A 23,071-nucleotide genomic window follows, 5' to 3' on the forward strand; every position below is an offset into this window, starting at 1 on the left:
AACCACTCTGTTCAAGGTTGAATCCCCAGGTTGATTTCTGACATAGATCTCATTTATTTCCCTCAAAACATTTACTACAATATATAAAAATCTTCTCTATTATTTACTGTTAAAATACTCTGTCTAGAATGTAATGTATTTGTTGCATGAATACGTAAGCTTGTGGCTCAGTTGGTTAAGTGTCTGACTCTTGATTTTGGCTCAGGTCATGATCTCACAGTTCATGAGTTCCAGCCTTGTGTCAGGCTCTTTGCTTACAGCGTGGAGCCTGCTTGGGATTCTCTCTCTCTCTTTCTCTCTCTCTCTCTGTCCCTCCTCTGCTCATGCTTTCTCTCAAAATAAATAAATAAACTCAAAAAAAAAAAAAAAGAAAGCGTAAGCTCATACAAGCAGGTATTTTGTCTAGATCACTTCTAATCCCCTAGCACCTGGAACTATGATGAGCACCCAGCTGCTTCTCAATAAATGCTTGTTAATTACATGAATGACCTCTAACATCATTGCAAATATCTGAATTTAGATACAACAAGAAAAATCTATGCTGTCATGAAATAGGGGCTCAGTGAATGTTGGGGAAACATTCCCCTGTCACTGGAAGTGGTGTTGCAGTATATGGATGGGGTTGTGCCTTGTGTCTCTTCACCTGGGAACTGGCACTTCTGAAAGTGTGATTTTACTCACTCTACATATATGCTAGATAAGAATTGATCAAGGCATACAGCTTTCCTAAAGCTAAGAAAGGAGTCTCTTTCACAAAAGAACTAAAAACAGAACTCTGATTCATGAATTTGCGAATGGCTTTTCTATCCAGGGGAACCTCCTCCTGCACGGTGAAACATCTCCTGGGGCACAACCTTATGCCTGATGTGAGGGTAACCATGGAACATCAGCTCTGATGTAGGCTGGCGGGCAGCACCAGCCAGGTTTAACCCAGGGGTACTCAGTGGTGGTTCCTTTCACCTATTAGACTGTGCACCCTCCTGGCAAAATGCAGGTTCTTTCCTATGCTTCCCCAACATTTGTTTTGAAGAATTACTGACCTAGTTGACAACCTCATGAATAAAATCAGCAATGATGAAAACAAACATGCAAATAAATAATTCATTATAAATTTTGAAAACAAAGGCAAAAAGAATCATGAGCAAATCAAATTAAAATCCAGAGAATGACTGCAGATAATTGGACAAGGGTGAAAGAGTATCTTCTATATTGTATTTGTTGCTGTTTCCTTTTCTTCCCTTTTACTTTTTTTTTTTTTTTTTTGAATGGAGCAACTTGTGTCAAGTCTAAATTGCTTAATTACATAGCCTGGAAATAGGGAAACAATGGACTGGATGACTGGTACGCTCACTTTCTCGCCTTTTAATGAGATATGCAAGGTGAGGGGAGGGAGTGGAAACCAACAGCAGGGGCACAGAAAGGAAGCAGAAGCTGTTGCCTGGTAGACCTGGTGAAGCAACAGCCTAGTGAATGAAGATGCAGTGGGTTGCCAGCCTCTCTCCTACACATTCCCTACCGGACCTCTGCCCTACACATCCAGAAGATTTAGTTCTCTACTCCCCTAGTCCCTCTGGCAGTGAAGGCTGCTGAGAACTCCTGTGATTTTAAAACACTCTGTGCCACACAAAGAACTCTTGCACGCATCTTGTGGTTTGAGGGTATCTTTAGGTACCATTCCTATCGTTATCAGCAGTGAACCCTTACTAACGATATAAAATGCAAAAGAAGCTACACAAAACAACTTGTAGTTGTCAGCCAATTAATTTCAGCCATAGACAACCAAAAAGGGAGAAACTGGGGCACAGAGAAGCAAATGTCAACCCTACCTGAAAGTGGACGTCTGAAAAGATCAGAGCAATTCTTTTCCACCAAACTCTAACCTGTCTGACCTAGTAAAGAAAGACTACATGGTCTCTAGTGGAAAAGGACAGAAAACCATTCTTACCGCCTCCCTCCAGGAGAGTTAGGGATAGTCTCTAACAACGAACTTTGGTCCCTACTCAAATACTGCCAGGGGAATCTTCACTGTAACATTACCTAGGAGCAGAGGACATCTTTTTCATTGGGGTGTGAGATAGTGTTGTGAGTTAGCACAGGTAGAGCTCCTGGAATGTGGCCAGCACATATCAGATGCTCAGTAAATATAGCTATTCTTTTTATCAACATTCTTACATACCACTTTCCACTCACCTCCTCCTCCTTCTTCTTGTCTGTGCAATAAACAGACATTCCAGAAGAGTTCCCAGAAAGGCTGGGAGCAAATGAATTTCACGGTATGCTTCCTTGGACTATGATACCTCTGAGATACCATCATCTTCTGGCTCTTTCTTCACAGGGGCTGCTGCCTAAGTTCCCAGGACTGGGGGGGGGGGACTTCTGATGGGGAAGGCAATGGGGGACTTCCCAACACTTTCTCTGCTATGGCTTTGCGATTCTAGGACAGCTGCAGCCTCACCTTCCCAGGTTTGCAAAGGGAGATGTGGGATTCTCTGGGGACTTACATTGGAAGACCATCTAAATTGGAAGCTCTGAAGACTTCTAAAAATGCTTTCTCTATTTTTTTTTTTAAAGTAGAGATTAGGGAAGCTGGCAAATGGGTCTTGGCAAATACAGAGGGACGAATTATGATTTGATTGTTTCATGAAATTTCTGGATGAGTGGAGACACAGTGCTCCGCGTTGTGTGTTGTGCGGTGGGGCGGGGTGTGTTTTCTCATGGATGAAATGCACTGCGCAGATCAACTCCCGTAAAGCGAAATAAGGAAAGCTGATTGCGGAGGTGGAGGGGGGTGTGGTATTAGGATGCTGGTGCTTGGTTAGGGGGGCCGCGATTGTGAATGCAAGGGAGAGGCGTGCCAGGCGTGCGCGGGAAAGATTACTGGTGAGGCAAGTGTGTGTCTATTTCCACAGCGCCCTGGCTCGCCGCAGCCCCTGGCTGGGCGAGGGGTGTGATGTGAGAGTGGGGTGGGAGGGGGCAGCAGGCGGGGCCTGCCACGTCACTTGGAGAGTGAGTGTTGGGAAGGAAGGGCAGAGCGGAGAGCCGAGCCGCTGCAGCTGCCGCGGCTGCAGGGAAGGCTTGAGCGTTGGGGAGGTGGGTCCCCGCGCCCCGGCGCCGGGGCAGCCGCAGGGCCCTCTCCGAGGCCTGAGGCGCGACTCACAGGGAGGAGGTGGCGGCTGTGGCGGCGGGAAAGGCGACCTTGGCCAGACGGGAGTCCGCGGTGCACGCAGGGCGGAGGCCGAGCCCCGTCAGGAGTCTTTGCCGAGCCGGAGGGAGGCGCATCTGGCGCTTCGCTCCCAGCGGCAGCCGGGGGGCTCGAACGGCTGGAGAGCGCAGTGGGAGCTGGGAAGAGCTAACCGTCCGGAGGGCGGACCCCCGCGTCCCAGAGCCCGGGCTCAGGCACGGCGGGGGGCGAAGCCACGCGTCTTCTCGGGCAGCCGGTTTCACGCGCGCCAGTTTGCTGTTCCAGGTATCCCAGTAGGCTGTAGCTGTATCCCAGGCGCGGCTGTCTTGGAGGCGCGGAGCTAAACCCTCTGCGTCCGGGCCCCCTCCCCAGACCCAGCCTTGCAGGGACCGGGGTTTCGGAGCTCTCGGACCCAGCGGCCAGGCCAGATCTAGAGCTCGGAGGAGCGCGAGCCCCACCCTAAACAGAGAGCGCCGCTCTGAGAGCCGGGAAGAGGTGCCGCGCTCCAGAGGTGGTGTCGTGGGCGCCGTCCTAGTGGCGGGGAGCGCACCGCGGAGGGGACATGAGGTCGGAGAAATCCCTCACGCTGGCGGCGCCGGGGGAGGTCCGTGGGCCGGAGGGGGAGCAACAGGACGCGGGAGACTTCCCGGAGGCCGGCGGGGGCGGGGGCTGCTGTAGTAGCGAGCGGCTGGTGATCAATATCTCCGGGCTGCGCTTCGAGACCCAACTGCGCACCCTGTCGCTGTTCCCCGACACGCTGCTGGGAGACCCTGGTCGCCGCGTCCGCTTCTTCGACCCCCTGAGGAACGAGTACTTCTTCGACCGCAACCGGCCGAGCTTCGACGCCATCCTCTACTACTACCAGTCCGGGGGCCGCCTGCGGAGGCCGGTCAACGTGCCCCTAGACATCTTCTTGGAGGAGATCCGCTTCTACCAACTGGGGGATGAAGCCCTGGCGGCCTTCCGGGAGGACGAGGGCTGCCTGCCAGAAGGTGGCGAGGACGAGAAGCCACTGCCCTCCCAGCCCTTCCAGCGCCAGGTGTGGCTGCTCTTCGAGTACCCTGAGAGCTCGGGCCCCGCCAGAGGCATCGCCATCGTCTCCGTGTTGGTCATCCTCATCTCCATCGTCATCTTTTGCCTGGAGACCTTGCCCCAGTTCCGTGCAGATGGTCGAGGTGGAAGCAATGGTGTGAGCAGAGACTCCCCAATTTCCAGGGGTAGTCAGGAGGAAGAGGAAGATGAAGATGATTCCTACACTTTTCATCCTGGCATCCCGCCGGGGGGAATGATGGCAGGGGGCTCATCCTCACTCAGTACTCTTGGGGGCTCTTTCTTTACTGACCCCTTCTTTCTGGTGGAGACCTTGTGCATAGTTTGGTTCACTTTTGAGCTCCTGGTTCGCTTTTCTGCCTGCCCTAGCAAGCCAGCCTTCTTCCGCAACATCATGAACATCATTGACTTGGTGGCCATCTTCCCCTACTTCATCACCCTGGGCACTGAGCTGGTGCAGCAGCAGGAGCAGCAGTCAGCCAGTGGAGGGGGTGGCCAGAATGGGCAGCAGGCCATGTCCCTGGCCATCCTCAGGGTGATCCGCCTGGTCCGGGTGTTCCGCATCTTCAAGCTGTCCCGCCACTCCAAGGGGCTGCAGATCCTGGGCAAGACCTTGCAGGCCTCCATGCGGGAGCTGGGTCTGCTCATCTTCTTCCTCTTCATCGGGGTCATCCTCTTCTCCAGTGCCGTCTACTTCGCAGAGGCTGATGATGATGATTCACTCTTTCCCAGCATCCCGGATGCCTTCTGGTGGGCAGTGGTTACAATGACCACGGTAGGCTACGGAGACATGTACCCCATGACGGTCGGGGGCAAGATCGTGGGCTCGCTGTGTGCCATCGCTGGGGTCCTCACCATCGCCCTGCCTGTGCCGGTCATTGTCTCCAACTTCAACTACTTCTACCACCGGGAGACGGAGCAGGAGGAGCAAGGCCAGTATACTCATGTCACTTGTGGGCAGCCTGCACCAGACCTGAAGGCAGCTGACAGTGGACTTGGCAAGCCTGAGTTCTCTGAGACCACTCGGGAACGGAGACCCAGCTACCTTCCCCCTCCGCATCGGGCATATGCAGAGAAAAGGATGCTCACTGAGGTTTGACTGATGCAGGAAGGGCATCAATGAGAAGGACGACACTGAGCAGTCTCAGGCTTCCTTCTCATTCTCCACTCCCTTCACCCGACCTCCAGCCGACTTCCTGACTCCCTCCCCTGCACTCAGTCCTGATACCTGGACTGTCAGCCTTGTTGCTTGATTTCCACAGCATTCAAGGTTCATCCATCTAAGTGACATTTTTGAAATTCTAACGGTGCCACCCATTCATGCCCATCTTCTGTCATGTGGATGAGATTTCCGTCTGACCTTCCCTCATGACTGTAAATTTTCATGTCTGGGGCTTGGAATTCTCTAGGAACAAAGATGTCAACCGGATGGAAACCAAGCATACCTGGGCCCTATTTCTCTCCTTAGCGTCCTTTGCTTTGGGGCATGCACCTATCAGCTTCTGGCTAGGTGGTAACTAGCAGAAGCTGGAGGACAGAAACAGTGTTCATCTTTCTGTTTTATTCCCGTGCCTGTGACACCTGCTAGTCATCCTTCAGAGGACCCTTGGTAAAGCCTTTAGCTGCACAGCCTCCAGATATGTCATTCATCTTTAATCTTGGAAGGAATTAGAGAAACTACAGTTAAACTTGGCCATTTGGAGGCCATGAGAGTCAGTCCCAGACCAAAGGGGCCAATGGATTCTTCCAGGTGTCCTGGCATGGTGGAAATCGGCCTTTGGTCTGCATTCAGTCTTTCCCTCCCCGACTGTCTAGCTTCCAGGAAGGTTCCTTCTCAGAGCCAAATACTCTTTTTGTGCAAGTGCCTTCCTGTGCAGAGGAACTGGAAAGAGGGAACCACAGAGCCAGGAGAAATGGCAACTAGCTTGACGGAGTATCTACAGAGTTAGTATCAGTTAAGCAGCCACTGTCATCTGGGAGGCGTGCAAAGAGGAGCCTTGTTGCAGATGGCAAGTTTGTCTTCTTTGCTTGCCCCCCAACCCTCTCCAGCACCCCACCCTCCTTCTTCCTGGGCATTTGACTTAGGATTGCAGTTGAAGGTTTTCCAAAGCAAACTCCAGTTTACATCTGCAGACAGGTAAAAGCACACATTGGATGCTAGCGTGGGTTTCTTCCCATTTTATGTGCAATGAAATAGGTTTAGAGTAAGGAAGAAACATCATTCCTTTGTTGACAGCCTCACCGTTAGAGGTTTTTTGCTGAGTCAAGCAAACATTTACCTGGTCTGCCCCTTGAAGCTGCAGCTGACCTGCTCTAATTGGTAAGGTAATGTTACCACCCGGACAAAGTCATCCTCTTCCAGCGTGAAACTGCTGCCTTCACCCCCCACCCCCCACTTCCCCTCATTTCTCTCCTGGTAACATTGTCATTTGTTTGTTGCCTTGAAAAACTGTGATGTACTGTTCTGAGCTCTTCTGGGTGCAGTTCAGAAACCGAAAGGACTGTTAACATGTTTTTAATTTTGTATCTATGCTTTAAGACTCTTTGATGAGGATTTAAAAAAAATTTCTCAAAGAGCAACTTATGAGGGATAGCCTTTCGAGGGTTTTCTTGAGAGACACTGTGGCTCCTGTGAGTGCCAGATATAAATCTGGATTTTGCCACAGCTTTACAGGGTAACACAGTTCCTCTTTGTGCCTCAGTTTCCCCACCCATTAAATGGGAACATTAATGTCTTCCCCTCCCTACCTCATGGGGAATGTCGATGTACTGGGAAGCTGGGGATGATGCTATGCAAATGTGTGAATTTTAATAAGGGTATTGATTTTTTAGTTCATTAGCCTGTTTCCTTCCGTGTCTCCCAGAGTCAAAAGCTCCCTGCAGAGTTGCTGCCTTGGATTCAAAGCCCAAGAGTAGGCCACACTGGGCTATTAGCTCCTTAAATCCCTCCTTAACCTCTTGAACTGGGCTTCAGTCTCTCTTCTTACCCTTCAGCAAGGAGGATGCTCTTTAGACAGGTTCGGTGGGATCCTTCCAGGGCCAGAGGCCGCCTTGATTGGGAGTTTGGCTTCTCCAAGCCTGAAATACAGATAAGAGGAGTTCATGACTCAGTAATCTGCTCTGAGGCCATAAAGTTCCAGTTTTCCAAATTCCTTCAGTTGCTTCTGGCTATTTGGGGAAAAGAGAAGGGCCCACTACAGAGGCAATAGGGATGCTTCCAGTGAGGGTAAATGTTGGAACATGTATGCATGTATCTCTATATGTGTGTATGTGATCATCCTCATCACCATCCCTAATGAAACATTTCCTTTTCAAGTCAGAGCATGCCTGAAAGTAAAGGGTTTGTGGAGAGCTGGGCTCTCCAGGGACTCTGGTTGCCATAGCAACCTTCCAGACTGTTCTCTCTATCTTCTGATTTGGGCAGCAAGTGAGAATGGGAGGCTACAAATTCCCAGTTTCCGAAATGAGAACACCTCCTACATAGTGGTTTAGGGGCTGGTAATGACCGGCAGGATGTGTGACCTTTGGAAAATGAGGGGGATACATACAGCTCCCCCAAACTTCCTCCCTGAACCTTTCTTCCTGGCCTTCCCACCCAGTCATCGAAACTGCCTCATCTCACCCCTGATTCTTCAGAAATCTGAATGCTAAGCAACTGCCAGTTAAACCAATGTCAGTATTATCTCTTTCAAAATGACAAGGGGAGACTTGGAGGGGACATGCTCCTCAAGAGGCGGCCAGGCTGGGCCTTGCCAAGAGTCCTGACAGTTATGGTCCGTAACAGTATCCTGGAGGTCCCGTCTCCTCAGAGAGAGGCTCCTCCCAAGTCTGAGAGAGACAGAGAGAAATGCCACTTCTTCCTCCCAGGGAATAATCTAACTCCGTTCCTAGCAGTCTCATAGGTGGCTCTCCTTAAGACATCGAAGAAACACAGAGAGGCTGTGACCTGACCTAGTTTCTGTGAAGGATTTTGCCAAGTGATCCCTCTCTGACTCTGAGCCTCTTTATGTGGATTCTGTGCCCCAATAGTCAAGAGAATATGCACCCCATGCTTCCCAGATGGCTGGGGTGGCGATGTCACAGCTGCCGGCAAAGGCAGGGGTCACTCCTTCGTTACACCTGACTCGAGCCGGCAGGAGCTCCCAAATGCCTTCCTGGATCTGGCAGGCACGGTGGAGATGTGGAATAGTCCTCCTGCCCTGATCATCCCCAAGGAGAGAGTGGGACAGCTGGCCGCCTTTGCATCTGAGGTAGGTTCTACTGTTGGGGAACTTGGTTCCTGGCTCAGAGCTCCGGGTCAGATTGGAACTGGGGGAGGTGAGCGCCTGCATTCTGGAGACTCAGGGCTTTGATTTCCCATTCCTCAGTGGCCACCTCCCTCTCCTTCTGTGTATTCTTTGTGACTGCATGGACTTCAGTGTCCTTCCTTGGTTTCTGCTCTCTCACTGCTGTCTCCCCAACTCTTTCTAGTCACCTCCTCTTCTCTGCACCTCCCCTTCCTTCTAGTTACTCTCATTTTCTCTGTTTTTTTCCCCCCTTCTTGTCACGTCTCTCTGACATTTGCCCTTCTGCTGTTTCAATCTCTTCTTCCTTCTATATGTGTCTTTCTATCTCTCTCCTTGTCTCCACCTTTTTAGTGGCTGGGGGCAGCTGTGGCATTTCTGTTGAGACCACACCTTGAACTCTAGGACAGCAGTGATCTGGGGTGTTTGATAAGGAGTCTGTTCTCCAGCTGAAGGATGCCCCCCAGCCTTTCCTGCCACCTCAGTGTACCATCATTTTCTGACAGGCTGGCCCCTGTGTGTTCAAGTCCTGAACTTACAGAGCAAGATGAGATTGTGCTGGGTTTAGAAAAATGTTTCTGCAGAACTTTCCTGTCTCTTCCAAAATAAAAAGAGAAAGAAAAAAAGGGGGGGGGAAGGGAGAGAGAGAGAGAGAACCTCCAAGTCCCTCAACCTTAAGAAGCTTATAGAAAACAAAGAACAGTACACATTTTAAAAAAGAAAAAAAAGAAAAAGGGGTGCCTGCGTGGCTCAGTCATTTAAGCATCCGACTTTAGCTCAGGTCATGATTTCATGGTTTGTGAGTTCGAGCCCCATGTCAGGCTCTGTGCTGATAGCTCAGAGACCGGAGCCTGCTTTGGATTCTGTGTCTCCTCCTCTCTCTGCCCCTCCTCCACTCATCCTCTGTCTCTCTCTGTCTCTCAAAAATAAATAAACGTAAAAAAAAAATAAAAAAACACAGTAGAAACAGTAGGCTAAATGCAAAAATGAGGATTTAGGACGAAGGCATAAGAGTGGAATTAGCCTCAAAACACCTTAATGCAGGAGTGGTCATCATACTGACCTAATTCTTGAAGGTCCCCATAGCGTCCAGCTGTCTGTCTTGCATACTGAAGGCAGAACAAAGCAACGGCGTATATCCCAGGGGTGCGAGGTGCACAGGACGCTCCTTGCCAAGATGGATTAAAATTCTCTACCCAGTTTGTAAGGGGAGCTGTGTGTGCTGGAGGAGGTAGGCTATAGGCAGTCCCGCTGCATCAGGACATCGGGGGCTTTTTGGAGGGTAATGGATGTTTTCTAAAACAGGATTATGGTGATAGCTGTATAACTCTATAAATTAACCAAAAAAAGTCATTTGATTGTGGGTCGGGGGAAAGTGGCATGAGGTTGATAACCTGGGAGTTTCACACCTTGGCTGGGAGAATGGTTTGGTTTCTTAAATCTAGAAAGTTAGCATCTCTAAAGATGGACCAGCTTAAATATCCAGGATGGAATGACAGATTTTTTCTTCTGCCACTTGGGGACACTTTAGAGCTTTCATGCAGTTTGCTCCTTTCTACTCAAGTGTGGTGCCAAGAACTGCCTTTTTTTTTTTTTTTAATTTTGACAATCAAATCATTGTGGGATTTACATGCTTTTTCCTTTTTGCTCGAGCAAAAGAAAGGTCAAAGCCATTTTTGGTAAGCGCAGGGCATGATTAGCACATATTGGACTAGGGTAAGTATGTTGGACATTATTCATTACGTAGGACTAAGGCAGTGAACCTGCCCGAGGGGTTCGTACTCTGCTGGCAAAACACAAAGAACAAAAACTTCAAAATCCCCACAAACAAACCAAAACCCCCCACCTAGTCTCTGCACCTGTAGACTCAGGATTCCTTAAGAAATTGTACAGGAATCAAGGTTTTATTCTGCCGGCAACCTTTCCACTCTCCTCCCTGACCCTTTACAGCCGCTGTGGGGTCCCCGCAGTCGTTGGTGTTTGGACACAGCAGCGGGTGGTGACCACCTTCCATCAGCTCACCCTTCTCTGTGGCTGTCTGTCAGACATTGCTCTTCCCGGCGGCCCTCACTGGGTGCCGTCCTTCCCTCCCCATGGCACTTCTCATGGGACACCTCTCAGTCCTGTTGCCGATCATTCCTTCTCTGCACTGGCTCAGCCCTTGCTCTTGGCAGTATTCCTGTCACCCGGCATCTCTACACAAATGCCAAGAGAGATTCCCAGAGAATACTGTCCTCCTGGGACAATCTGGCTGGAACCTCCATGCCAGCCCTCATCGGGCTTGACTGTGTGCTATTGCCCTGGGAAGCAAAGTGTGTTCTGATCCTAGCTTGTCAAGGTCACTTAGGGAAGGAAAAGAAATCTGTTAATTCTTTAAACCGTAGGATTTCCTCTCTGCATTCTGCTTTACACCCGGCAGCCTCGGGTTGCACAGATAGCTTCTGGCAGAATATGGCCTCGGGCTTGGGGCTTTAGTGAGAGAGGGAACTTGCCAGATGCAGGCCACTGGGAGTAAAAGACAGATGGGCTCTGAGTTCTTATGTTACTGTATCTCCCAGTGAACCACCTTCCTGTTCTGGGCTTGAAGTCCCTGTGGGATTGGAGATGGTCATGTCGTGTCCCTTTGCTCTGAACCCCTAGAGAAAGGATTTCACCCTGCTTCCAATCCCCTGGGTACCCTATGGAGGGAGTGGTCATCTGTTAGTGACCACTTTGGAAGGACAAACAGGGAACTGACTCCCTAGTTCCCAGAACAAAAGAGCAAAAGGGGCCATAAGTATCATTAATACTGGTCTCATCTTGGCTACCACTTAACCTACTTAGGGCCTAGCCCTGGTGAAGTTTATAACAATTTTTTTTTTAAACACAACCCTGACCTCATCATTGTTACTGTGAAGGGGATTTTCCCTTAGTCTGTCATGGGCCTCAGCAGACAATCTTTGCCTTCCCCTAGAAAACATCTTGGCACCATAAGCAGCTTCTGCTGCAGGCAGCAGGAAGCACAGACAGACCCCGGCTCTTTGGTGAGAGCAAAACCAACATTTCAAAAGGAAATCGCAGCCACGCAGTCTGCTGGTGCTGCTATTTTTGACATGCTTGCTGTTCTCTCAGGGCTTGACAACCTCTGTCTCCAGGAGACAGACAGACCAGCCCTTGGCAGGAGAGACACTTTGCTTTGAAAAAGAACCTAGGAAGACACTTTGCTTTGAAAAAGAACCTAGGAAGATAGTCTTGCGGCTGGAGGGGGCCAGGAGAACAAGCCATTCCTCCCCTCTCCTCCAGGAAGCTGGGCTCCTGGCCATCAGGGTCTGTGGATCTGAGGCTGGGGCACCATCCTGGCCTGGTGAATCCTTCCTCAGCTTTGGTCCTCCCCAATGGGAGTGGTCCTAACACGAATGAGGATGACACCATCCATTTAAAAAGCATTTAAAATGCCTTCAGTGCTCTCAAACATCACATCCTATAACAACAAGATTAGGAGCATGGATCCTGGAGCCAGGTATTCTGGGTTCAAATCCCACCTCTGCCATTTTCCTGCTGGGTGACATGGAGCAAGTTCTGAAACTTCTCTGTGCCTCAGTTTCCCATAAAGTGGAGGGAGAGTAATAGTACCAATTTCATGGAGCTGTTTTGAGGATTAAATGAGCTAATAATATACGTAATGTCTACGTAATATGTAATAATAGGTACACAGTATAGTGTGTAACAATATATGAACACTCTACAAAGATTGGCTGTTACTATTATCCTACAACAAACAAATGAGGTAGGTAGGCCAGGCATTGTTTTCCTCTGGCAGGTAAGACAGTTGAGGCTCAGAGGGCATGTTCAAGGGCACACAACTAATGTGTGACCCATCACCCTCAGGGGAGATGTAATTTACAGAACTCGGTGAAGGTCTGATTAATACTAAACAAGAAGAAGAGAAAATGAATTTGTAGCTCCTAAATGTGTATACAGGCTTTTATTTACATGCTAATTTGTCTCTTTAAGGGAAAACCAGAAGGTGTCCTATGTATATGTGTGTGTATATATATATCTCATATAGCTATATATATATACAGATTTTATATATATGCAAATATATATGTGGGTGTCAAGATGGACAGGTTTCCCCAGCTATCCAAAAATAGAGCATTCCTATGAAAGCTTTCATAAGCCAAATGAAGTAAAGCAAAGAAGCAATTACCATTTCTTAAAAGCAAAAATCCTCTTCAGATTTCTTTGGGATAGTGAGATCAGGCACCAGCATAGGTCTTTAGTAAAAGCAAACCTGTATATATGTTAAAAAGAAAAAAAAAAAAAAAAGGAAAGTGGTGTAAAGCAAACTTTCGGATAGCAGGGAAAACCTGTTGTTCTTTCTATAGACCCCTCCTCATTGTCACCACTGCTTTCCTCCCTCCACATTTTAATAACTCCATTACAGCCTTCCTCACACACTTCCTCTGCATCTTCCTCCTTGGGACAAATGCAGGGTCCCACAGTTAGCCCTGAGGCCAGAACACATAAGTCAGACTGCAGCTCAGTTTTCTTGTACTGTTCTAGTGGCCCTCACAATCCCACCTCTCCCGGTCCTGTCTTCAGCAGCTCCCTTTTTCCCCAGCCATCTTCATGACTGTACACCAACCCCCCCCCCCCCACCACTTTGCAGGTGGTAACACCCTGTAACATTCCTAGGGTGTTCTCCAGCTTCCCTTTCCTCCTTTCAGGGGGAGGAGACAGGAGGTCTTAGAGTGGGGAGAAGCTAGCCCCTCCTACTCCTGTGAGTCCGAATTTGCTTCCACTGAAGTTCTCTCTGGGGGTCCTGGACTGAGGCCAGAATGCTCCACTCACCCTGTGCTCCCTCCCACAGCCACGCCAGCTTGCACAGGGAACCTGGCCCAGGGCAGAGCAATGGGACTGCCTCCTCACTCCCTATTCTGACTTCTTGGCTTGCTTGCCTTTGGAGGTAGAGAACTTGCCTCTGAATCACCATTATTAGCTGCACCTCATTTAACCTCTACAGTTTTGTCATCTGCAAAATAAGAGAGCTAATTCCACTTGCCTCACACAGTTGTTGGGAGGCTCAAACAAGAGACACGTTAAAGAGGTTAGTGGGAAATAAACTCTCAGCGGAGCACGGCTGAAGGGGCCCCAGTGACACTGAACAGCCACCAGGGAGTGGGGCTAAAACCACCTGTACTCTTAAAGAAAGGCAGGATCCCTGCTGACTTCAGTTCTGTTCTCTGAAACAAACATTGAAATGAAATATGATATAAAAAATAGACTCGTGGTAGCTAGCTATTTTATCCAGAAGGCTCTTTGCCTGAAGCAGTCACAGCAGAATCTGTTTAAATAATTGCACTTAAGATGTGATTTAATATATAGGAATGTAATCTGAATGTATCTTGTAAGAATAGAATGGATATACCAGTAATATTTTTTCCAGCCAAGGTAGATAATCCTTCCCGGGAGCACCAGAGCATTGGAAACGACAATACCGAGGGTCGCAGGGGGGGAACAGGAGTGCTAGGAGGGGCCCTAAATGCTCCTCTTTGTGAAGGAGAAGGCTGATGCGGACAAATGGAACAATTAACCTATGATCACAGGCAGTTCAGAGCATAGCTGGGTCTAGGACTCACATTTTCTAACTCTACCACCGGTATATTTTTCTATGGAAAAATGGAAACCTAAGGATTAAACTTAACCAATTGTATTCATTTCCCACCCAACCAAACTCCTTAGCACAGCTGTCCATAGGAAGTGGAATTAAGTGCTTTTTAATTTCATCTCTCTCTTCCCTGACTTTCCGAGGTACAGAGGCAGCTGGCCTAACTAGAGAAATTCTTCATCAGATAACCAGCTCCTGGATTTGTAAGGAATGAATGACTAAAAATTGTTACTCTAGTAAGTACAAAAGGTATTTTCACACGGGGCAAAGACAGGCTCATAAATAGGCACTGGCCTGGGCAGCCAGGCCCTGAGCTTTTAATCTTACCAAGAGGCTCTATGTAACCTTTTAGGGCTATACTTTTAATGTTAAATTTAGTGACTGGGCTGCAGGAAACTGTCACAAATTGGAAGTCAGGAAAGCAGGAGGTTATTGGAGACTTCTGTATTTTAAAGAGAAAAGAAGAGGGGCGCCTGGGTGGCTCAGTCGGTTAAGCATCCGACTTCAGCTCAGGTCATGATCTCGTGGTTCCTGAGTTTGAGCCCTGTGTCGGGCTGTGTGCTGACAGCTCAGAGCCTGGAGCCTGCTTCTGAGTCTGTGTCTCCCACTCTCTCTGCCCCTCCCCCACTCATGCTCTGCCTCTCTTACTCTCAAAAATGAAAAAAAGAAAGTTTAAAAAAATAAAAAAATAAACAGAAAAGAAGGCACGCAAAAATTGAGCATCTTACCCAGGAGTGCCGATTTTCTGATGACCTAGGAAACAGACATCTGCTTCTAGATCCTTCCCTGTACTTTGTTGTCCTGGGAGAGAAAGAGAAGTCACTGTTGGTTACAGATGCCTTTTATAAATCACTAGTGTCAGGAAGAACAAAGTTTCCAGAAGCCATAGTGGCTGAGCCATAAATCAGACAGGCGCTCCCCAGCTGCTTTAAGGCAATTTGGCATTGCTGGAAGGAGAGAGAAGTCTGGCATAATGGGGAAAAGAGTTTGTGTCTCTTGTAAGACTGCTGCTCTCTGTGCTTCGGGGGAGGGGTCACATTCACCCAGGAGCAGCACACACGTGTGTGCGTATCGGACCCAGGCTCTTACCCCGCCGCCGCCCCCCCCCCCCCCCCTCAGCCACACTCCAGGCCTGGTAGTTGCCCTCAGCTTCTCTGGAGGTTTGTTTGGTTTTCATTTTATATGCTTAATTTTTTTTGTGCACCTGCAACCCTCTGGTAGATGGTTTTATAACCTTGCAGAATTCCAAATAACAATCCCAGAGTACCTAACCTAAAACTGTGCAGGTTGTTCCTCATAATAGGTCCTCAGTCAGTGACTTGTGGATCACATATGATTCAGTGTTAAGAAATAACTGGATATGCAATTTTATCTCAATAAAACTGGGAAAAGATACAATAAATATTGGGAGATTTCACATGCAGACTTTGACTTTTGTTTTCTTTTGAAAAGTCAAAGGTCTGGTCTTGATGATCTTGCATTTCAGCCTTCCACCAGCTGAGTGAGCTGCCCCCTTCAGAAGGGGAGTGGGTTCTCTTTTGTCCAGTGCCCTCTGAGTGCCACCCAGTGCCCAGTGGCCATCTGTCATTTTTGTTGTGCCCACGGCATTGTTTTCCTTCTAGGTGGGAAACATTTCCTATGTGTGCATTTCTACTAAGGGCACTACGCCCCCAGTCCACTTCATCTGGTGATCCCATGGATGCCGGTGCATGACACCTCTTGAAGCCTTCCTGCATGATCTCATTGAACTGAGTCGCAGTGTACTGTGAGAAGGGAGTGGGGGTAGGTGTGGTTATTGGGAACAGAGTGAAAGCCGAAGCGAGGGCTGGCAGCCTATGGAGGAGGCAGTCACGACTCCAGACGAGAGACAGAATTGGGTGGCTGCTTGGAGAGAAGGGACCTTGCAGGAATCAAGAACATGCTAAGTTATGTTCTCTGTCCAATTAAGTGGGCAAGGAGATGTGTGATGCAATTAAGGATTTCCATCTACAATTATTAAAATACACACGCACACATACACACACAACCCCAAAAAGGCAAACATCGATGTTTTGGTATTTCTGATTTGAAGCCAGCTTCCTACTTCTGTGATGTCAGATAATGAAACATCACTCTGTTCGTGCTGGCTGGCACTGAGCATTACGAGTCAGGGCTCATCTGGCTTTCCTGGGTAATGGTTGGCCACCAGCCATGGGCTCTGCATTAGTGCCACATTGTGAAGCCCATGGTCACCCCCAGATCCTTTCTTTCCTCCCTTCCTAGACTCTTCTCTGTCAGTTTCAGCTCTTAGGTAGACTCTCCTGTCTGTGAGCTTATCGGCCCAAAGTGAGCTGACCATAGAGTTGGAACTATGTCCAACATTATTGTATTGGGAGAGAGGTAAGAAACGTTCTCCTCTTTTCCTTGCTTTACCTCTTATTTCATCAAAATGTTTCAGGGCCAGAATTCAAGTGGGGAGTGTCAGTAGCAATTTCGGCTAGAGATAGCTCAAAATCCTTAGGGTCCCAGGAGTGAAGCAGATTTCATGTTGGCCATGCCTTCCTGGGGACAGCTTTCACTTCTGAAGACCCAAATTTAAAAGGATTCTATGAACTTGCCACCACCCTCCTCCCATACTGCCCTTTCTAGGAGCACAGGAAAAATTAAATCAGGTGGGTTAGAGGAAATCCATCAAGGGCCTTCTATCATAATGCCTGTCTGCCTCATCATTTCCAATAGATGTTCTGAAAAGTTGTTTTTGTCATGACTGTGTATGTGTGCGTGTGTGTGTAAAAGTAATAGAATCACTTTCCTATCAGAGGTGATTTTAGGCAGGGGCCCTTTCACGTTTAAAAGAAATTGAGGCACCTTGGTGGCTCGGTCGGTTAAGCATCTGACTACAGCTCAGGTCATGATCTCACAGTTCATGAGTTCAAGCCCTGCATCAGGCTCTGTGATGACAGTTCAGAGCGTGGAGCCTGCTTTGGATTATATGTCTCCCTTTCTCTCTGTCCCTCCCCCACTCATGCTTTTTGTCTCTCCTTCTGTCTCTCAAATATAAATAAAAATATAAAAAAAAGAAAAAACATCACAGAATATAGCTAAACTTAAAAGAAAATATATGGTCTATAGAAAAAAGTGCATTTAAATTAGTTTATGGCATACTTCATACAACTGTAATTCTGTCTGCTAGTGGAAGGACAGGGGATGCTGTGGTATTAGAAATGGTGGGGATTTCGGACCAGATTTGAGAAAGAGCTTTTTTATTCACTGGAGGAACTAGGGGATATTTTTCAAAACACATGTTCAAAAGTGGGAACTCTAACAAACTCTGTTACAATTTTCTCATTTTCTTGCTGCATTTCTGACTGTCTTCTGACTGTCTAGATGATGAATTTCCAAGTATATAGCATTGTATCTCCCATACCTACAGCTGTGTCAGCTGAGAAAGGATGGGAGAAATGAGGCTGTGGCCCTAAGTCCCTTGTGTCTCTCTATAACCATGTGGGAAGGGGTGATGATGGCAGTCACCTCAGGAGTCAGCACCCAGGGCTGCCACCCTGTCTGTGTAACTGTGTGGCCTGGGAACCTATCTGAGCCATGGTTCTCTCCTCTGTAAAATCAGGCCATTGATAGAACATCCCTCATGGTGGCCAGTGGGGTTAAAGGAGATGATGCTAATAATGAGCATTGCAGGTCCTGGTGTGTAGTATGCATTCAATAAAAGTAGGTTATTTTTTCCATGGTCTCTTTCTCTTTGGCCCACTTCAGCACTATGCTTACTGAGGCATAGGCAGGGCCTCTAAACATTGCCCAACCTTTATAAGTAATTAGAACCACTCAAATCTCATGTAAATCTAGGTCTTCAGGAAATATATGTGCAATAGTTTCTGTCACTTTGTAGATTTGGATTTCCTGACCTAACACTGACTATGATTCAGGTAGGTAATTATCCAATACTTGGTTGTAACACAGGCGACTCATATAACAGAGGCTTAATACCCCCTTAGAGCACTGCTTCCCTGCTAAAACAAGGCAGCGAAGAGAATACTCAGTGGTTCTGATAATCCATTTAGAAAGAATATAAGCAGGGGCGCCTGGGTGGCTCAGTTGGTTGAGCCCCCGACTCTTGATTTTGGCTCAGATCATGTTCTCGTGGCTTGGGAGATTGAGCCTGGTGTTGGGCCCTGTGCTGACAGCATGGAGCCTGCTTGAGATTCTCTCTCTCTTTCTCTCTCTCTCTCTCTCTCTCCCCCCTACCCTTTCTCTCTCTCTTTCTTTCTAAAAAAAAAAAATAAGCAAAATCCTGGGAAGCAGTGAGAATTTCCAACACACTTAGGAATTAACTGGAACATCAAATAACTGAATGTAGAAAGATCATGTGGTTCAGCTACTCGCCTGACTTTTGGGCTTGCCTTGAGTGAAAGAATGAACTGAAAGGAGACTGCACAAGAACCCAGGAAGGTTTCCTCGAGTGCTGAACAGGCCCATAAATGTGCCTTTCATGATGCATTTGGGGTTGACCTTCTTCAGAATTATAACACAAGCCAGTGGAAAATATGACTTGATTTATGGATAATGTCTTTCTTTACATACAACATTTCAGGAATGCATTTAATTTGCAAGGAAGTCAGCTGAACTCAATGATGTATAAGTAGAGACTAAGACAAGATGACATACAAAAACTGAGCAGGCAGTGGCTTCCAAAAGTCAAAGAATCCATTACTCTGTCCTACATTAGGAAAAGTCCTTCATTATCCCAGGCCTATTCTGAACGCCCCCCCCCCCCCCAATCACGGGATGGGAGGGAGAGAGACTTCCAGGGATGTTGTAGGGTTGTTTTTCTCCTATCTCAGTTACACATGTGCTGCTGTACTTTAAACTTCCTTCCCACTATTTTGTACCAACTGAGATAGATACTCAACTGACCATATTACCTAGAATAACTCCTTATGCCAGAGTTCCTCAAATGTGATATGCAGAGTATTAGTCCTCCACAGCATTCCCATGGAAAAATAGTCCCCAGCTACTACGTACCTGCTTCTTGGAGACACACAATACATGGGATTGTAAGATTAAAGGCCCAGAGAAATCCTGCAGTGAATAAAACTATTTCACTTGTTAAACCAGTGTTGTTCAAATTATTTTTACTGTAGTATCTCCACCCCCTTTCTGGGGGGAACTTCTATTCACATCCTACAAAAATTGTAATCCAAGGAATAAATTTTGAGAAACTCAAAGACATCTGAAACTCCTTATGAATTTCAGTCCATGGAACTTCAGCCCTTAAACGATTTCTTGAATGGACCATTTTGTGGCCTCTTGTCAACCTTCTGAAAGTTCTCCACACTCCTTTTGAGTCATGCAGATACATATAGAATCAATGTTTTGATAGGGCTCTGAACCATGTGAGAGAAGATACCTCCCCTTTGCTGACCTTCCAACCTTCTTAAATAGGAGCCTTTGAGAAGAATAACTGTAAAATTTGGTCTTATTGGTTCAGAGTTTCTGTTCTATTTGCTGCAAATGTCCACACTTGAGATGCACTTCTCCAGATTGATAGCTTACTGATGGCGTTGCCTTGTGGTGTAACAGCCCAAGTTCTATGCACATCATTAATAAAACTGAAGATTATAATGTGTGTCTCTTTTTACAAATGCTTTTCTAACTTAAACTAGAACTTTGCATAAAACATTCAAGCATGCCTCTGCTAATGATCATATTTAAAATATCTTATTCACAATCTGAGCAAGACTCAAAAAAAAAAATACTAGCAGTGAGCTCTAAGAACCCAGGCTCCTCAGTCTTTTTTCCTGTTTCCCTAAATATTTTTTTCAAGGTATTCTCCCAAGGTGCTTCAGGTGCTGGTGCCTCCAGTTGGACCCCGTTCCTCCAGTGCTGGGACTTCAGTCCTCTGGGCACCTGCTAGGTGCCACCAAGGGCTCTTACCTTTGACTCTGTTCCTTCCAGGAAAGGTCTGATGCTCACTGTCTACTCCTCCCACCTGGCCCAGGACTACAGTCCTTCCTCCATGGGTTGATTCCTTTCTGTGTTTAGAGGTAAAAGGAGAGTGGATGTAGGTGCTCTTGACCTGTTGTTACCTTTGTACCCGTTGTTCCTTTTCTGGACATTGTGGGCTGTGAGGAGTGCCTGCTAGCCAGTTATTTCTTGCATCTTTAAATCTTTAAATCTGCTGAAAGTTTGAACAAGTGGACTGTGGAGAAGGTGGGCATTGCATCCAGTTCTGGGTCTGTCACTGACCCGCTGTGTGACCCTGAGCAAGTCGCCTGTCTGGCACTCAGCACATGGCAGCTATTAGTATTATTCTCTCGTCCAGTGTCTTTATCTGTAACATGAGATAGTTGGATTAGACAATTTTTGAGTCTGTGCTTGAAAATTCTGTGGGCGTCTATCTTATTCATTAAATGTACAGCTGGTCCCCTTGATAACTTGGCAAACTTTATTGTTTGACTTTTGCCACGGGAATGATCTTTTAAAAAGAGAGCCAGAGTTACTAAATTTCAACTGTATCTAGACTCAATGAATTTCAGGGTTCACCCACTCCATCCTCCTATTTTACAGACAGATTTCAGAACTTACCACTTACAAATATACTGAGCAGTTTACGGCAGACTTTTAGAAGAGATATGCTAATTTTTATGTAATGTCGAATGGGATAAATCTCTTCCCTCTGCTTTTCCTCCTTCCTTCCTTCTTTCCTTCCTGCCTTCCTATTTTCCTTCGATGAGCTTTTAGTTATTAAGTGCTTCCAGATCTTTTTTATTTCAAAGTTGCAAAATAAACATTCCTCGGTTTTGGCTGTGTCAAGTATCTTGGCATTATGATTGGAAAAATGTTGGGCATGCAAAGGCACTTCTATATTAAGGAGAAGCAGGGGGGAAATGAAGACCAGCAGGGGTGCTAACTAGTATTCTCTGGGTCTCTGCCTCCCCATTTACCAAAGGAGTCTGTAGAGAAGACAAGGGAAAGAAAAGTTGGTACAATTCTTTGGTATCTTAGACAAAGTAGAAGCTGACTTTGTCATTTCTGGGAAAGTGGTAGTGACCCCAAGGGCAGGTGCTGGATTATATGCTGGCCCCACTGTGCTGTGCAGTGGCTCTGGATAGAAAGGTCTTGGTTGGGGGCGCCTGGGTGGCGCAGTCGGTTAAGCGTCCGACTTCAGCCAGGTCACTACCTCGCGGTCCGTGAGTACGAGCCCCGCGTCAGGCTCTGGGCTGATGGCTCAGAGCCTGGAGCCTGTTTCCGATTCTGTGTCTCCCTCTCTCTCTGCCCCTCCCCTGTTCATGCTCTGTCTCTCTCTGTCCCAAAAAAAATAAATAAAATGTTGAAAAAAAAATAAAAAAAAAAGAAAGGTCTTGGTTGGATAGAAAGTGCCCAGCTCTGCCCTACCAGCTCAGCCTTGGGAGCTAGAGCTACACAACCAGACCAGGGTTCCCCCCGTGCCGGGTCCCTGTCCTGCATGGCTGTGCTGGGTCCCAGTCTTGCATGGCTGCATTGGTCTTGGTGCTTTTTGGTGTTTGGTTATCATGTTCATTCCATTTAGCTTCCCTTGCTATTGCTAGTGCACCAGATGAAGCAGCAGAACCCTGGACAGGGATAGAAAGCCTGTGTGGGCTCCTAATGCACTGTTTGGCCTTGCACAAATTGCTTGAAACATTTTATTTTCTGACTTTTTTGTTCACTATGGAAAAGCATACACGTCAGAAACATGTAAAGAAGAAAATAAAAGATCCCATAAATGCCACAGCCAGAGACATTCAGTATCGGCCTGTTTGCAGTTTCTCTTCTAGATTAGCTCTGTCTCTGTATCTATATCTCTATAGGGGTCATATTGTATTTCATTAAAAAAAAACCTCCTATATGGGGCGCCTGGGTGGCTCAGTCAGTTGAGCATCTGACTCTTGATTTCTGCTCAGGTCACGATCCCAGGGTTATAGGATTGAGCCCCACATTGGACTCCACCCTGAGCATTGACCCTGCTTAAGATTCTCTCTCCCTCCCTCCCTCTCTCTGTATCTCTCTCTCTCCCCCCCACTCTCTCCCTCTCTCCCACTGCCCTTATCCCCAACTCATACACTCTCTCTTTCTCTCTCTAAAAAAAAACCCTCATATATCTCTAATATTCTCATGCAATACATCATATAGATACACCATATTTGCTAACCAGCCCCCTACTGTTGGACATTCAGGTTTCTGTTCTAAATGATGCTACAGTGACTATTTTTAGTGTGGATATCCATCCACATTCATGATTATTTCCTTAGGTTTTATTCCTACAAGAGTCATGAACAAATGGAGCAAATCATGTTCTAGACCCCAGCTTCCTTACCTATAATAAAACAGCAGCATAAACAACAATTATAGCAGCACTTGCCCAGCATATCATTTGCCAAGCCTGTGTCTAAGAGCTTTACATGTCCTAACTCATTTAATCTCCACGGCAGTCCTGTGCATATCTCTCTTTCAGAGAGGTGGCTTACCCAAAGTGGCACAGCCGGTCAGTAGCAGGATAGGATTTCAACCCAGGCAGTCTGGCTCGCAGTCCTTGGTCTGAATGGCTGTGCTCATATGTCCCTGTGAAAGAAAAGTACTAGACCCAGCAATCCTTAGGCCACCTTTCTTCCTAACATTAGCTGCATTATTCTGTTCTACACTAGCAATGTGCCCAGATGACAAGGTTGCCTGGTAAGAGTTGGCTGGCTCCTTAAGTCCTCTTCATCTGCCCATTTGAGTGCCTGATGAGGTTGGGGTCTCTATGTGTGAGAGGGTGTGAGTTTGTGTGTATGTGTGTGTGTGCTTATATAATCTTTGGAATGGAACAGAGTCAGAAGAGACAGCATGAAACAAGAAAGCCTGAACAATATATTGGCAAAACAATAAAACACGGGTAATCCCTGCTATAGTTAC

General features: G+C 47.2%; 2 protein-coding genes across 2 annotated transcripts in view; both read left to right on the forward strand.

Annotated features, from left to right (window-relative positions):
- The window catches only part of GALNT8 (polypeptide N-acetylgalactosaminyltransferase 8), a 126,400-nt gene that overhangs the window by 77,393 nt on the left and 25,936 nt on the right, over positions 1-23,071 (forward strand).
- KCNA6 (potassium voltage-gated channel subfamily A member 6) lies at positions 3,744-6,319 on the forward strand. The gene has a single exon (XM_047864805.1). The coding sequence runs from the start codon at positions 3,744-3,746 to the stop codon at positions 5,328-5,330; it is 1,587 nt and encodes a 528-aa protein (XP_047720761.1). The 3' UTR covers positions 5,331-6,319.

Source organism: Prionailurus viverrinus, chromosome B4, assembly GCF_022837055.1.
Source record: "Prionailurus viverrinus isolate Anna chromosome B4, UM_Priviv_1.0, whole genome shotgun sequence".
Taxonomy (NCBI): domain Eukaryota; kingdom Metazoa; phylum Chordata; class Mammalia; order Carnivora; family Felidae; genus Prionailurus; species Prionailurus viverrinus.

Bases quoted from the DNA above. Each gene is read 5' to 3' on its own strand.
- KCNA6 (XM_047864805.1), top strand. From the start codon at position 3,744: ATGAGGTCGGAGAAATCCCTCACGCTGGCGGCGCCGGGGGAGGTCCGT.